The sequence below is a fragment of the Lagopus leucura genome, unplaced genomic scaffold (assembly GCF_019238085.1).
Source record: "Lagopus leucura isolate 7727_CA_CO unplaced genomic scaffold, USGS_WTPT01 Super-Scaffold_100001, whole genome shotgun sequence".
Taxonomy (NCBI): domain Eukaryota; kingdom Metazoa; phylum Chordata; class Aves; order Galliformes; family Phasianidae; genus Lagopus; species Lagopus leucura.
Window position 1 is genome coordinate 3360769 of NW_024962262.1, and position 16779 is coordinate 3377547.

Genomic DNA, 16779 nt, shown 5'->3' on the forward strand with positions numbered 1-16779 from the left:
ATAGTCACTTGTATATTGGGCTGTCAGTGAATATTTTCCTATAAAAAAGGAAATAAGAACTTAGGAAAGAGAGCAGTAAGAAACTAAATTTTCCAACTACTCTTCTTTTCAAAGCAAGTATAAGCAAAGCTTCTCTTGATAGAAAAAAATAATATTATTTTCACCTATTTGTATTATAAAGAAAGAAAAAACAATAAAACATCATGTTTTATTTCCCTTAAGGATTATCAGAAAGAAGAAAAAACACATCATGTAATTCCAGGACTTCACAAAAATCCATGTATTCAGACACTGGTCTGTGTGCAGACGTTGGTTAAGACTATTGTAACCACAAGTAGTCCAGATGTGGCCTCACCAGGGCAGAACAGAGGGGGAAGATCACCTCCCTCAACCAGCTGGTCATGCTCTTTTAATGCACCATTGGACACCAGGGCATGTTGTTGGCTCATGGTCAGCCTGTTGTTCACCTGGACACTCAGGACCTTCTCCACAGAGCTCTGTTCTAGTATACCAGCCCTTAATCTGTAGTGATGCATGCAGTTATTCCACCCCACATGTACAACTCTGCACTTGCCTCTGTTGAAACTTATAAGTTCACTCTCCACCCAACTCTCCAGCCTGTCCAGGTTGTCCTGAAAAGCAGCACAGCCTTCTGGTCTGTCAGCTACTCCTCCCATCTTCGGGACATCAGCAAACTTCCTGAGGGTGCTTTCTAACCCTTTATCCAGATCACTGATGAATATATTGAACAAGACCAGACCCAGCACTAATCCCTGGGGAACACCACTAGACACAAGCCTCCAACTAGCCCTCTGAGCTCTGCCAGTCATCCAGTTCTCAGTCCTCCTCTCTGTCCATTCATCTACCCCACAACTCCTCAGCTTACCCACAAGGATCTGAAAATCAATAAAAGGAAAAGGAGGGGTGGTTCCATACACACAAATGGGAGACAAGGAGGAGCAGATAAAGGTTAAAAAAAAAAAAAAAAAAAAAAAAAAAAGCCTAAGTTATCTCATACTTCAATATAGCCTTTAAATGTAATGTACTTCCTAATTTGACATGTATCCTGTGGCACTCTGTTAAAGCCTAGATCACATTATTCTTTACAAAGTTATAAAAGCAAGTAGCTTTCAAACTTTTCAGATGAGACACATGCATACAAACATTTATACTAATCCAGACATCAAGATATGTTTATGCAATATTTCATTACAGTATAGGCTGCTACATATCATCTTATATGCTAATAAGTATGTAACAGTCTGAAGTAATTTAGCATTTAAACTAAAAAGCAATTTTTAAAATATTAAGTATACCTGGGAAAATCTTCTGAGGTTATGTAAACAATATCCTGTTCTGACACAGATGAGGAAAAAGAAATAAAATTTCCATTCTGTAGTGGCAAAAGCTCCAATCCAATGAGTTCACTGTACACTCCATCAGAAAGCACAAACTGAAGGAGATGAAGCTTTTCTTCAGCAGGTCCACTGTGCCCAGATTTCCTTAGTACTTGCCGTACAACTGCAGGAGTCACTTTTTTCACAGCTTTAACAATACAAGTAGTAAAATGCACTGCACTAGCAATATTTGCTGGTACCTTGGCAATCTGCTTCCCTGAATTCTGGAGGTAGTTGAGAACAGATTGTGTGTACTCCAAACTCTCATCCATTTCAGAAAAGTACACCTGTTCCACTTTCATCCACTGATTACTCACTGAGTAAATAACTGTATGCTGAAGCAGCTCTTTAAAGAGAGGTACTACAATTGGCTTCCAGGGAACCCTGATTTTGTTCTCATCAGGCCATAAACCATAAATTCTTTCAGCTGACAATGGAAAATCCGAATTCTCCTCAGTCTCCATTCGTTTGATAGCTTCCAAAATAAGGTTGCTATATGCCTTTGGCACAATATTCACCACAAGAAGATCATTCCACAAAGCTGCTGGATCTCTCCATTGATCCAGCTCTCGCCATTTGATACTCCTTCTATTGTCTGTGAGACCAAAGAAACCACTAACATGGACTGGCAGACCAGTTTTGCTTTCTTCACCTGGAGGCAAAGGCAAGAAACAAAACGCTCTTCCTGAGAAGTCTGCTACAGCTCCTTTATCCTTCTCATTACACGATAAAGGCATGGCTATTCCAATAGTAGGAACAAATTTCAAGTCATCTGCTAAGCAATCCAGGTCAGTACACATTCCTCGGCCACCTACACAGTTACATACCAACCAAGACGTTTTCTGTGCATCCTTAACACTCTCATCTTCTAGAGCAATATTTACATGGTATGTCACACACGTAATGCTATTGCTTGGAACTCCCTTACAATACTGATTTATTGCTGTTCCTAAGATTTTGATAGAGTTGGGTCTTTCATGTTTCAAGGCTTTGTTCTCGCTAGCAGTCACTCTAAAGATCAGCTTCTCTGTTCCATCAGCCTCTCTAATATGCAATGAAACATCCTGAACACTCTTTAAGAAGAGCAACACTGTGTCAGCATCTGCCCTGAAGGATTCAAACAGTTCCAAAACCTTCTGTTTGTCATAAACATTGCTGCTCAGTTGGGACGGCTGTAATCGAAGTGGGAAGCGAAAAAATGTACCAGGAAAGTTTCCATTCTTAAAAGTTTCCTTAGTGCTGCCAAACACACCAATAAATGGTGCAAATTGGTCTGTAAGTTCATTGATTTCCTTGCTGTCTTCTTTTAGATTCCAACACTGGCCTGATTCATGAGGTCCAAAGAGGGTTTGATGGGGATCCAGCATTCCAATTTGGTCACCACTGAAAATGCTAGGGACATCTGCATAAATGAAAACCAAAATATATTAATAACCCTAACATAGCATTTTCAAATACAGTTTTATAGAAGTAACTTAGTAAGGGCAAGAAACACAAGCATTCTAAAACAACAATGAACCTAGCAAAATTCTGATAACATAATTCAGTATTTATTGACAGGAAGAAACAACCACATCCCTGTTCTGCAGTATATAGTCATAAAACTATCTGAATTTTAGCAAATAGAGTGCAAGATAAAATGGAGTTTTTCCCCAGCTGTATCCTTTGACCTTTAAAATACTTTAAGAAAATGTACTTTGCCAAAAATAGATCCTATTCTATTCATACTTGGCAGATCTTAAGGGCCAGCACATTTAAAATGATAACATCCCAGTTACCAAATCACTGAATGTATTAACTTTAACTAAGACTTTATGCATGCTGTACTAAGTAAAATATGATGAGAAAAAATCCTGTGCCTTATTAATTCCCTTCATAAGAGGCACAAGTTAAATATGTTTTTGAGCAAAATTTTGTCTTTATCCTGTATTACTGTAACTACTACGAAGGCTGAAGGCACTATTTACTTCATCTACTTTTTCACTACACATTAATAAAACATTCCAGAAGAATAATGGATTTCCATACTTCATTATTTTTATTTTTATTTTTGTCTGGGTTTGGTGTGGCACAGATTTTTTTGGAAAATCTTTCTCAACTGTAAACACATATAAAACTCTTCACTACTTTTTAAAATGAAATAAACATCACTGCTTGCTACGTAAAGAACTTGCATAAAAGTTTTGGTCTAGTGACCAATTTAGACTAGATGCTTCCACTTGTATATCCACCCTATATTACAGCCTTCTATAATGTGAGCTGCAGCACATAGCTGAAATAATCACGTAGAGGAACGTTCATTTCAATATAAGGGAATAAGTGCACAATAACGTTAGTTGAAGAAGCAAACCTTCAAGTCTTCAAAACAAAAAAGACGCCTTTCTATGGTTTTAGAAAAACCATCAGTACTCTTTAGGGAAACTTAGATAAGGACCTTACTTAAGAGATACCATACAGATAGTATTATATCCTTGATGAATACATAATTTAAAAAATTTAAATGGTAGTACTTTAAAATATCTACCGAATGTACCTGTTATATGATAAACTGAATTAAAGCCAATCCCAAATCTTCCGACTTTCAGGGGATCATCTTTCTTCCTGCTTCTAGCAATTTCCTGTATACCATGCCAGTCCTCAGCCGTGAAAACTGCATCATTGTATGCATAAAATGCTGGCCCTAAAATAAATAGGCAAGCATTAAAAAGATGACTGAAGAAAACTATTCACTGCTGAAAATTTCTGGAGAACAAGTTTACAAAACTGAGAAAACACTTCTTTGAAGTATGTGCCTGCAAATTTAATGGGGAAGCAATGACTCAAGCTGACTTCAGATTATCCTTGGTGATGAAATGGAGGTACAAATAGAGGAGTAGCAAAAAACAGAAAGCAAGAGTTAAGAGTTACCACTGCATATGGTACTATTTCCCAGAGAAATAAACCTAGAGATAGACATATATCTCTAGGAAAAGTGACTTAGAATAAAGAAGAACATGAAGACTTTCTTAAACAGAATATCTGGAAGCACTTGGAAAACTGCAACTGACAGCTTGCAAAAGGACAGTATGGCCTTCAATACTAAAAATTTGCTTTGGAAAAGAATTATCTACATTATAACTTAGATAAAGCATTTAGCAAGGTTGAAGCAGCAGTTGAGTCATCCCAATATAGTCAACTCCATACAGAAAGAAAAAAGAAAATCATAGAACCACATATGTACCAAAGAATGGACAAAATCAGTACAAAGTGTATTCACCCTGATATTGTGCCATGTCCTTGGACCACAGAGTTTCTGTTCCATATTGAGTCTCATCATATAAAAACCTAACCTCTGTGGCACCAGCATCTTCTGCATTCTGAATCAGTTCCTGACAACAAGAATAAAAAGAAGAAACAAAAATAAGGTGTGACGCAGTAATTTTATGCATATTGCTTCCAACTGAAGCAGTAGAAAATAACTATAATATTCTCAAGTATAACTGCTGTCATACCTTTCAATCAAAAGTATTTTATCCAGCTTACCTGAATGAAAACAGATACTATAAAAGGAACATTCAGACAAATACTATAACCACGATTTGAATTTGGAGCTCAAATATCACACAGAACCAGTATGTATGCAGTTCAGAAGTAAACTACTAAACTGTTACTATAAGAACTGTAGAACTATTTTCCCAAATCAGAGTTATAAACAAATCTCAAAATAATGCAAGATAGCAGAAGATTGAAAAAGAATAGTCAAAGTTTATTGTTAAGACCATACAGCTGTCAGACAGATACCAATAGTTGTGAAGGGGTAATATACAGCACACTTCTTTGCATTAGCTAAATTCAATTTAAATCAACATTTCACAGCAATGAGGTGCAAGACATTTCTGAACTGTATCTCTATAAACAATGAAATCAAGAGAGGTCACCAGTCAAAGCCCATTGAGTAGAGAGAGACTTATATTAAGACTGAATATTTGTTAAATAGCATTAGTAGCAGTGAGAGCCATGGAAAAATCTCATAACTGAAATGTCAGTAAAGTTGTTTACTATGCTAATTATAAACTATATTGATAAAATATGTCCATCTAGTAACATTTACCATAGACTCATCAGAATAATTATGAACAGATGCAGAATGAGAACTTCACAAAATACTCTATTTATACTGGATCACCAGTGCATGTCAGGACTCCAAAAATGTACCAGATATGTGCCTATGTGTGTGGGAGAATACGTAATTAAGTTTTGCACAAGAAGATCCCTCATTTGAATTGAAAAGCTGTCTAGGTAGGTACATCACACCGAAACGTAACATACAACATAAATATTCTTCAGTAATTCACAACAATAAAAGGGTTGCCGGCAAGGTGAGTGTTCAGGTTGGATTCTAATATATTGTTGGCAGCAATGAATAGTAATAAATAAGTAACTAACTCATAGATATCTAGCATAGAGCTTTAATTTAAAGCAATAAGCACTCAGTTTTTTTACTGTATGACAATATATTCGATCCAAAACGTACATTACAATTTAACCAAAATATATTGTCAGTTCTACATCATTTAAAATCAAGACAAGATAGCAAGAAAAAACACCCAGTTTAGCATATGCTTTAAACAGAATTGCTACATGCAGCACTTAATTAAAATAATAATAATAATAATAATAATAATAAATTCCTATAAAAGAACTAAAACAATCATGCAAGAAACTGCAGAAGTCTTTAGAAAAATGAAATAAGCAGGGAAACTTCCAAGTAGCCAAGGACTTCCATTCATTCTGTGACACACTGGATCTGCTACGTCTGACTTTAACAGCAAAGTACAAGAAGAATATTAACATTGAAGTCTAATTTAACAGGCCAGCAAAATACCTAGTAATAAGCCATTCTTAACAGTCAGTTAACTCTGAACTGTAAAAACATGAAAAGATGAACATTTATAATATTAGATCTACCTGCCTGATTTCTAAGGACATTATCCTACTTTTTTTTTTTCAAGCTGCAATGAGAAACTGAGCTTCACTTTTTAAGAAATCATGAACCCTTAATGAACCCTTAATGATGCAAATGAATCTTATAGATTCAACTAGCATTCAGGAATACACAGTAAAAATGGTAGGCGTCCATTCGTAGGATGGGTACTCTCAAAAAATATACCTGTGATACAAGCTGCCAAAACAACTGAAAACATCTGTAATTTAAGTATTCATACCAAAAGTAACTCACTTCTTGTCCCATGGTTGCAAAGAAAGCCTTCCAAGACAAAATCTTGGAAGATTCTTTTGTCACCTGCTTTATCAGTGCATTTTCTATAGACAGATATGCATCTGCACCAAATCCCATTCTAGTCAGAACCTGGAATTCCCACATACTAGAGAAATAAATTCCCTACTATCCGTGAGGCATTCTGGACAAGAAGTACAATATTCAAACATGAAAGAGTCACATGAAATGCCCTTCAAAAGTAAAACTGGCACTTCAACATGTTAGCACAGAAAGCTACAATAAACGAGACCTCTTTTCTCTTGCTAAAATTATTGAAATAAGAGTGAACTGGACAGCCTGGTCTAATGGTTGACAACCTTGCACATAACATGGGAGTTGAAACTAGATGATCATCGTGGTCCCTTTCAACCCAGGCCATTTTATGATTCTGCAAATTATCTGTGTTTTCATTAGTCTAGAGTAAAGTGAGGTAAAGCCCATCCTACCAGTTCCATCTTATTAACTGCAAAATTTTATCTTTTAGGTCAGTGCTGTGATGTTCAACCTTTGGCTTGCACACATAATACTCAGCATTCAAACACAGAGCCAGCACACTTCAAGGTCTCCTAGACAAATTATAAAGCATGTAATGAACACTAACTTCAGCTTAGAACAAAATTTGGTATTCATTTGCTATGATAACGTATTTCTAGAATAAAAATATTTTTATGCCCATAGAAAACCAATGAGCTTATTATTTATGTTGCTTCAAAACAGTCTCCCAAAAGTTACTCAAAGATGTTTTTATAAATGTACTTAACCTAATTATGAGACTCTATGATACCATAGTAAATCATTAAGAAAAAAACGTATTTATTTAATATGAAATTCTATAGCACAATTTAATACTAACTTCTCAGGTTCACCCTAATCTTATACTAAACTAAGTCCTACAGAACTGCATATACTATTATGTATTTTTTTCACAGTTTACAGCGGAAATGAAAAAAATTGCAAGAAAAATAAATATTTTATAAAGCTCACTCACATACAATTAAATCAAAGATTTCATGGCATAAATTAACATCTGCATTTTATCTTTTTTATTAATTATAATGGCATTGGTGACAAGCAAGCTCAGAGACTACGTTAAATGAAAAAAAAAAAATCACATCTCACTTTGCTTTATAGAAACAGAAATATTTATCTACTGTACTAGAATGATTATCTGATGAAGTCATATTTCAATACTTCAATTCTTCCACAGAGATTTGCTGGAAAGCATTAAACTAATAGTAGTGTGTCATGCACATTAATTTCCTTCTAAAAATACCATTTATTGTATACCTTAAGAATCTGTCCTCCTTCTGGGTATCTTCTTAAAATATCCTTAAGAAAATCAACAAGTGGTGGAGTTGTTTGTCCAAAACGACCTAACGCAGAAACAAACAAACAAAAAAATCTGTGCATTATTCTACTATGCATTTACTTTCAGGTTTAAGAAAAAATACTAAACAATTACTTTAAATTTTGTTTTACATTAACTTAAGACCTGATACTATAACATCTTTAAAAAAAAAAAAAAAAAAAGCTGATGTTAATGTTAGTATGAAATTTCCTATCTGGGTGAAACAAACTGGATAGCTAAGGCTTCAGGTCATTTATATCCTAGTTCCCAACTACTGAGAGTTCAAATGCAGCAACTTCTAAAGGACAACTATTTTTTAGACTGTAGGACAGCATTCTAGGACTCTAAATATTTTACTGGCTGAGATGATCCTTTCTGACATGCACTCACACGGCATACTCTGTCTAGTGTAAACTTCCTGTTGTAGCACATTGTGGTGCTGGCTTGGTGTTAGCGTGGGCGCTACCTGTGCTCAGCACAGGAGGGAAAGTCACAGAAAGCTGCTAACAAGTTTTGAAGTTCTGGTGAATAAGCACTCTACAAACTCCATGGTCAGCCCCTGCTCTAAGAAAAATAATCTATTACAGAATGAAAGCATCAAATTTCTCCAGTTCAACTTCCAATCTAAAGAGCAGTTTCCTGAAACCAAACTTGAGATGAAGAGTAGATGTAATGCCCACAGGGAAAACTGGCTCTACTAATGTCTTCACCTATCACTTCCCTTCAAAATTACTAATGTAATGGTTATGTCTCTCTCCCTCCTGCATATATTTGTTTATCAAGTACACATATGCAAACACACATTACATATACTATGGGAAAAAACACGACAAAAAGCAATGGAACAAAAAAACCACCACAGCATCCTCCTCAATGCAGAAAAAAAATGATGGCTACAAGATCTACTTTCTGCAAATGACCCGTTCTAAGAAAAATATCTCAGAAGTTATACATACAGAAGTCTGGTGTTAAAGCCTTCAGATCCTTCAGACTGATTTACATAAGTGTTCAGGGCTAGGAAAAGTGCTTTCTCTAAACATGGAATCCTTACAGTAGTGTCTCTTTAGAAAATCTCACAGCCAAATATTCAAGCACAAAAAACTGCAACAGTTTTTCCTTTCCATGAAGGATTTCACAGGACTACTTAAATGTATTCCCATATACTTGTATGACCAAAATAAAAAAACAGGTTAGAAAGAGGAAAAACCTCTTTATTTGAAGTCTATCACAGCGATATACCAAATAAGAAAAATGTTTCACCCATAGAATCAGAGTCCATTTTCACAGGTGTTTTTGAACCATTACGAGTTCTACTGCGAGAAAACACGAACTTGTAGCTAATACACAAGTACCTTACTTTCCTCTGTCACTAGAAAACCACCAGTCAGTAAATCTGTGGTTTACTAAGCTAAGAAATGTAGCTTTTTTGTGACACCAAATAAAATAACTGCATGAAAAGGACTTCCTTCTTCATACATAAGCATGCTTTATTCCCTTGTAATAACAAATGGATACTTATAACATACAAGAAAAAATACTGCTTCCCATTTAAAGATAAAATAATTTCTATTAAATTCCAGACTAGAAAATTCCAGATTAGAAAATGTTTGGACCTTCTAGTTCATAAACAGAGACATATTTTTTCATACCTCCTCCTTTCAATGCTTCTGACTGAAGATTTAGAAAAATCTGACTTTGAGACTTTTGAAGATCTAGAATCTTGGTATCATCAGACAACTGAAACAGAAAAACAGATCTTGGTCAAAACACTCTGCAACGTACATATTCTAGTTCAGTTATATTCCGTGCATACTTATACCATGAAGCCTGGCTTTAGCTAGTAGCACACAAATACTCTGCAACAGCTAGTATTCAGTTCAAGCAGTACTTCAGACTTCGTGGTCTAATATGGCTTTTTTTCCTAATGCCTGTCTGGTGGTGCTCAGGTGATGCACTGGTCTGACAGTAACAAGACCAACAAACGGCTGCAAATAAATCAAGTAGAAAAATGTCTGCAGATGCCTACTAAGCACAAACTACAGCCTCTTTTTGCATTTGAGAAGCTGCCTGGGAACTTCTGGAAGCATGCAGTTACCGTGCTAACGTGCATGCCCATAAAGAAAATTAATATACACAAGTAATTTTAAACTAAGCTATATCACTCAGAGTAAGGAAGACAAAAAGTGTGGAGAAAAGTATGTCATTGAAAGATCCCACAAAAACTTGACAACTTCATCGCACTTTTACCTCAAACCAAGGGAGTCACTGGGAACACTCCAGAGAAACAGGGGCAAACTAAGCAACAAACTCCTCAGCAGCCATTGGGAAAAACATCATGGTTTTGTTATAGTTTTAGTCTACTACGGGAGTCCCAGTCATACGACACAGCGCACAGATACAAGGGGATAACAAATGTATAATTGCTGTAAAGTTGTACTGAGTTAATTTGAAAACTAAGCAATTGAAATTAGTCCCAGCTTATAGTAAACAAACAATTTCATTATGTGAAGTTGTAATATTACATCAGCCTCAGTTTACAGTAAAGTTCAGGTCTACTTTCTCTTTTCAGTGGCTAAAAACAAATCACAAGGAAGACATCAGTGCTCACACAGGGATGCTTACAATCAAAATACATTCAATAAGCAAAATATTCCAGTCCAGAGCACTTAGCCATAATTTTAAAACACTAATTAGAAACACGTTTCTTTTCAATTGCATCAGTTTTAAGAAGTCTTCACAGCAACAGTACGCTTACTGTAAGATCCTGCATAAACGCTGTACTTCAGCTGAGCGTGTCTCAAGATGTAAAATCACTTAGACTGGGTATAGGATAGCTTACAATTCAGTAAAATAAAGAAGAATCCAGAAAACGATGTAATCCATCACCAAATACTAAAGGGAGAGAATAACCAACTTTTCTCAGGTAGTATTTCTGTACCCAAAACACCAGCTGAAACTAGAATAATTAACTTGTTCAAATTAATAGATTAACACTACATTATTGGAACAGGCTGCCCAGGGAGGTGGTGAAGTCACTGACCCTGGAGGTTTTCAAGAGAAGAGAAAATGTCACACTTAGTCACATGGCTCAGAGCAGTCACAGGCATGGGCTGACGGTTGGACTCCATGATCTTAGTGGTCTTTCCAACCTTAATGATTATGTGACCCTATAAGGCACTGCGTGAGAAAGAAATACTGGACATTTTTTAATGTCTGATAGCAGCTGTAATGGAAAAAATGACACAGCAACAAAATAAAGAATTAAAGATAAAATAAACAAGCACTTAAAAGTTTCAGAAGGAGTTTTGAGATTACCACAGTACAGAATGCCTGCTAACATTGATATTTCTAAATATTAACCTGAAATGTATCTGAGAACAGTTACTATTGCCTGCTTACTGACTGCTCCTTGCCAAAACACAGAGGGCAGCGTCAGACAGAGCAGCACTGGTATCTTGGCTTCCAGATGGGTTTTAGAAAGTGATACACAGAGCCCCTTTCTCCCAAAACAGGAAGGCCTGAAGAGCACAAAATCAAGGACAGAAAAACCGAGCTAGAAAATAAAATATGTACTACATGGGTAATTGGTTTCAAAATTCAAAGCACGTAACAGAGGGCGTTCCTTGAGCAGTACAGCTATGATCACCCGGCTTTGAGCATTCCTGTGCCACACCGAAGCCTAGTTCCCAGCCTGCCCTCCCCACCCCTCTTCCAGGCAGCACGGATGGAGCTCACCAAGCAGCACTGAGCGGGGGACCTCCCGTCGATGCTTTCCACAGCACAAGGTCATTCGCTCATCCCCCTCTCCCACGTGCCTACATCTCGAATTCCGCCCCTCCCTCACCTCTCTCCCGCAGTGCCACAGCCTCTGTCGGGCAGCAGGGAAGCCGGCTTCCGCGTCGATCCGCGCCTTCACGTCGCCCACATCCGCGGAGGGAGGCAGCTCGAACGTCCTGCAGCCCAGGCAGCCATGGAGGACGGTGACCCGGGCCAGCCTGCGCCAACACAGAAACACAGCCTGAGGAGCGCTGCCCCAGCGCCCACCCGCAGCCCCTCACGACCTGGAGGCCCGAGGCGGCCGCCGGAGCTCCTGGCCGGGATGCGGGGTGGGGTGGCGGGCCCGAGAGGAGAGGCTGTGGCAGCGCCTGCACCCGTAACCTCGTCCCGTCCCGTCCCGTCCCGCCGCCACTCACATGCCGCAGCGCACAAAGGACCGTTAGCTGCCGCCGCCGCTCCCCACACGGGGAAGGGGAGGGACCGCGCGGCGGCGGGCGGGAGGGGCTCGCCTTGAGCTCTGTGGCGTGAAGGAAGAGGAAGAAGGAGGAGGAAAAAGTGGGACTGGTGGGGAAGACGCCCTAAAAGCAGCGGTGGCTGCCGGGGAGGGGCGAGCAGCGCGGCCCCTGTAAGGGTGCCGAGCTCCGCGCAGGGAGGCGTCGGGACGTGGAAGCCGGTTCTGGTCCTGCTGCTTCCAGCCTTAAACAGCAGCGTCTCCTCACTTCTCCCTTACTTCATCCTCGCTCACACAGTTCCCAGCATCCAGGCCCAGCGGTCTTAGGGTTAATAAACCCCACGTTTCTGAAGAATAAGAAACACAGGAGGAAACCTCATTTTTTTTTTCTGTGAATCGCTTGCTTAATCATGAATACTTACTGGTATTGATCATCCACTTTATCCCGTGGGGCTCGTGCCTTACAAAACCTGTGGAAAACACACTTTCCTGAAAATAGGTAGGAAGAGCTTACTCCAATCTCTCAAGGTACAGAAGCAAAGTCTGCAGTGGTTGTTTTCACTCAGCCTGTACCAAAGCTCAGGGATTGCAATATGCTCATTGCAAAAGTTCTGTAGCTGGATGTTGATGGATGGAGGAAACAACTTAATGACCATCCACATAGAAACAGCTTAAGCACTCACTGCATGAGTCTTTAAGGGCAAAGCCTGTTTCCAATCTCTGACACATTTTGGGAAGGTGAGGAGCTGCCAATGATGAGAACTAAGCAACAATTTGGAACTACAGTTAGGAAGTTTGTTGGAAAAGACCTTAAAGATCATCAAGTCCAACCTAACCATACTACCCTAACAACCCTCTAAATCATGTCCCTGAGCACCAAATCCAAACAGTTTTTAAACACATCCAGGGATGGTGACTCAACCACCTCCCTGGGGAGCCTATTCCAGTGCTTAACAGCCCTTTCTGTAAATAAGTTTTTCCTGATATCCAACCTAAACTTACCCTGGTGCAACTTGAGGCCATTTCCCCTCGTCCTGCCACCTGTCACCAGTGACAAGAGACCAGCCCCGCTCTTGCTGTAAGCACCTTTCAGATATTGGAAGAGAGCAGTAAGGTCTCCCCTCAGCCTCCTTTTCCCCAGACTGAACACCCCCCAGTTCCTTCAGTCTCTCCTCATAGGCCATATTCTCCAAGCCCTTCACAAGCCTTGTTGCCCTTCTTTGGACCTGCTCCAGCACCTCCATGTCCTTTCTGTACTGAGGTGCCCAAAACTGAACACAGCACTCGAGGCGAGGCCTCACCAGTGCCGAGTACAGGGGCAGGATGACTTCCCTAGTCCTGCTCACCACACCATTCCTGATCCAAGCCAGGATGCCATTGGCCTTCTTGGCCACCTGGGCACACTGCTGGCTCATATTCAGTTGACCATCCAGCCAAGGTCCCTTTCCATCAGGCAGCTTTCCAGCCACTCCTCCCCCAGCATGTAGGGTTGTCTGGAGTAGTTCTATCTACTCAGGTCCATACAGGCAGATGGGATTCACCAGTGTTCAAATGCAGACCAATGTGACTGCAAGGCTATCTGAGGGATGTGCCATCTGTGAGAAAGCACAATGACCAGAACAGCTTTATGGCTGGAAAAAAAAGGCCCATCTTAGTGAAGGTCTAAAAGGATGCTGAAAGGAATTGAAGGCCACTAAATTTCAGATCTGAGATACTGTAAAGAACATCAACTTGGAATCAGTGTAAAATACTCAAAGGACAAAAATGTAATAATGAAGACAAAGCATGAATTAGCAAGGATATAATCAACTCTTAAATACCCTACATGATGTGATGAACAAGTATGTAGATGGAACAAAACTAGTGAAATACACCTCAATTTAGTGTGACTTTTGAAACTGTAGCCAGCAGCAATATTCATGTCTGGAATCTGAAGAAGTATCAGCTGGAATGGAAAGGTGAGTTGAAATGTTGACTACTAAGATGAAGAATTTGTGTAAAGCAGAGTGTCCAGGCAGGCAGACTGGGCAGACCACCTGATATTGTTCAACATCTCCAACAGTAGCCTAGATGGAAACAACATTGGCACCAAGCAAATTTGTAGAAGGCACTTATATAGGAGCATTCAGAGCCTTCTCTTGATACCTAAGGTTTATCAAAGACAAGCTTAAACATGACTGATACAGAAATGAATTAACTGCTGTGCTGCATGATGACTGTTATATAAAAAATAAATAAATAAACAAATAGATTGGAAATTAATTGTCATCCTTGCAGGCATTAGCCAAAACTGACAGTAGAGAGGTATGCTTTGCAAGAGATTGACGATGATTTGATAATATCGTGGCAAGATGAATGATGAAATACCTACAGTGCCTATCCCAGTGAGCACCAACATAAGCACAAGCTTTGACAAATCAAGCTTGGGAAAGTTGTTCTGAAACTTCAGAAGAGATCCTATTTGGGAACTTAATTTTTGAGCAGAGAGAAGAGGTGGGTCCCATCTTTGCTACATGCCTGAAGCAGAGAAGCCTCACATATGAATGCTCGTTGGTGGCAGTTCTGTAGATCAGCGTTAGTTGTTCACCATCTTCAGTATGGTACCCTCTGTCACCACTGGTATTGCCATGCTGAGCTCCTGGTGACTGGTGAGGTGACAGTGCTGCTGTAATGGGTCAGCTAGTATATAACTGCATTTGTATAAATGTGGGTATTGTTGCAATTGATGGGTTAAATGCTGTTACAGCCATAGTTCATAAACCAGGGGTAACTTCTGACGTGCAGACAGAGAGAAATATTTGGTTTTAGGTGGACGCTGAATTTTTTAGACATGAGCTGTGTTACAACAGTTACCTTTAGAGTTCTGGCACCTACTTTAGAGCTTTGCTTCCTTGTTATTTTTATTTTTTATTGAATAGATGTTGCTGTTGATGAACAAGCATCCTATTGATTCCAGTGGTGTCAAAATTTCAAGTTAACCAATTTTATGACAAACTTCTAGCAAGAGAAGGCAATGATTTTAGTAACAAAGGAAACAGAAAAAAAAAAAAAAAAAAAAAAAAAAAAGAAACAAAACTGATACCACATCCAAAGAATGGAAAAAAACAAGCTCTTCTTAAACTGAAGAGAAACTACAATTTGAGTAGAAACCTCTTGGAGAAACTTAACTTTTTCCTGATGGCTAGATAAAAATCTCATAGAAAAATGACTTAGAAATTACACTACTTGATGAAAAAGAAGTACTATTTCTGGTTTGTAGACTTTGAGGACCAAAAAAAAAACCCTTTTTTAATTCTTACTTTTTATCTTGCTTATCCCTTTGAATAATAGAAGTAGGAAGGTATGTAACATCTTTATAACAACATTTCCAAGCAGAACAGCATTTGGATTTGAAACCACATACAGAAATTTTCCTATGTCCATAAACAGGGGTTCTGTTTGGTTCAGCATAAGGTCATACAACCTATATATGAACAGACATGCAATAGAAAAAAATGGAAAGAGTCTCTGAAGTGCTGAAGTATTTTATCAAACAAAGTGAAATACATTTTCATAGTAATATGTCCCTTACCACAGAAAAATCTGTGTTGCAATGTGATCTTATATTCACAATAATTTAAAATAAGTGTGCAGCAGCAGAAAGAGATGGATTCAAGTCCAGTATTTCCTTATAACTGTGCACAAAAAGATAGAATGGAGTCTTCAGATGGAAGAATACTGAGAGACAAATAGTGTACATTTTCTAATATAAGAGAAAATTCACTGCAGTACAGTATCATCCAGTGCAGCAAATTTTCTGCAGTGCTGGCAAGCAAGTAGATGTGACTCAACAGCCACATTTATTTGAGACAGCACATAGGAAACATAAAGCCAAAGATTTCTTTGACACAGTAAGCACTTAGCTTCATTCTTAACCCAGTTCTTTAAGTGGTTCTAACAGACGTTTTCAACATTACATCATAAATATTTCCCATTAGCCAGAGAATATAGATTGCATTGGTCTGCAGTCACTGCCAGGAGCTTGCTTTATATCCTTGCTTACCTTTTCAAGAAGCTTGAGTATAAACCTATCACTGGCTGATGTCATTTGCTGATGACACATATACTACTCATTGAGAAATCACCTCTTTCTGGAGAATGGGAAGTTTCTACTTATTCGAATAACTTCATTAACAGAAAAAAAACTTTTTATATTTTTCTTATCTGAAATCACTAAACAGGCATTAATTAAATCTTGTAGAATTGACGAAAGACACTTTGGCCTTCAAAGTAAACTTGATTAAAAAATTACTCAAAAATCTGTTACAAAATTGAAGTATTTTGCTGAAATTGTCTTTCTGTAGTATGGTGCAGTGCTTTTGAATCAGTTCTCCTACTCTTCAGTCTTCATATGAAACTATCATAGCCAGCTTCTAAGTCAAATAGCTGCATGATCATGGCCTAGTAAATATGCAAGAACTAGAGGAAAGTCTTGTTATTTCTTTTGCAAGCTGATGTATTTCTAAACACACATTCCAGGGGCCAAGTACTATATGAATTGAACACTTCT

At 38.5% G+C, this 16779-nt stretch overlaps 1 protein-coding gene across 4 annotated transcripts in view; it reads right to left on the minus strand.

Moving 5' to 3' along the window:
* The window catches only part of SACS (sacsin molecular chaperone), a 54534-nt gene that overhangs the window by 16512 nt on the left and 21243 nt on the right, over positions 1-16779 (minus strand). For all 4 annotated transcript variants that reach the window (XM_042866467.1, XM_042866463.1, XM_042866464.1 and 1 more), the window contains 6 exons: positions 11847-11997; positions 9652-9739; positions 7942-8027; positions 4654-4765; positions 3931-4077; positions 1317-2799 (listed from right to left, as the gene is read on the minus strand). In XM_042866467.1, coding sequence (XP_042722401.1) covers positions 1317-2799; positions 3931-4077; positions 4654-4765; positions 7942-8027; positions 9652-9739; positions 11847-11997 — 2067 coding nt within the window. The remainder of the gene's footprint in view (positions 1-1316; positions 2800-3930; positions 4078-4653; positions 4766-7941; positions 8028-9651; positions 9740-11846; positions 11998-16779) is intronic.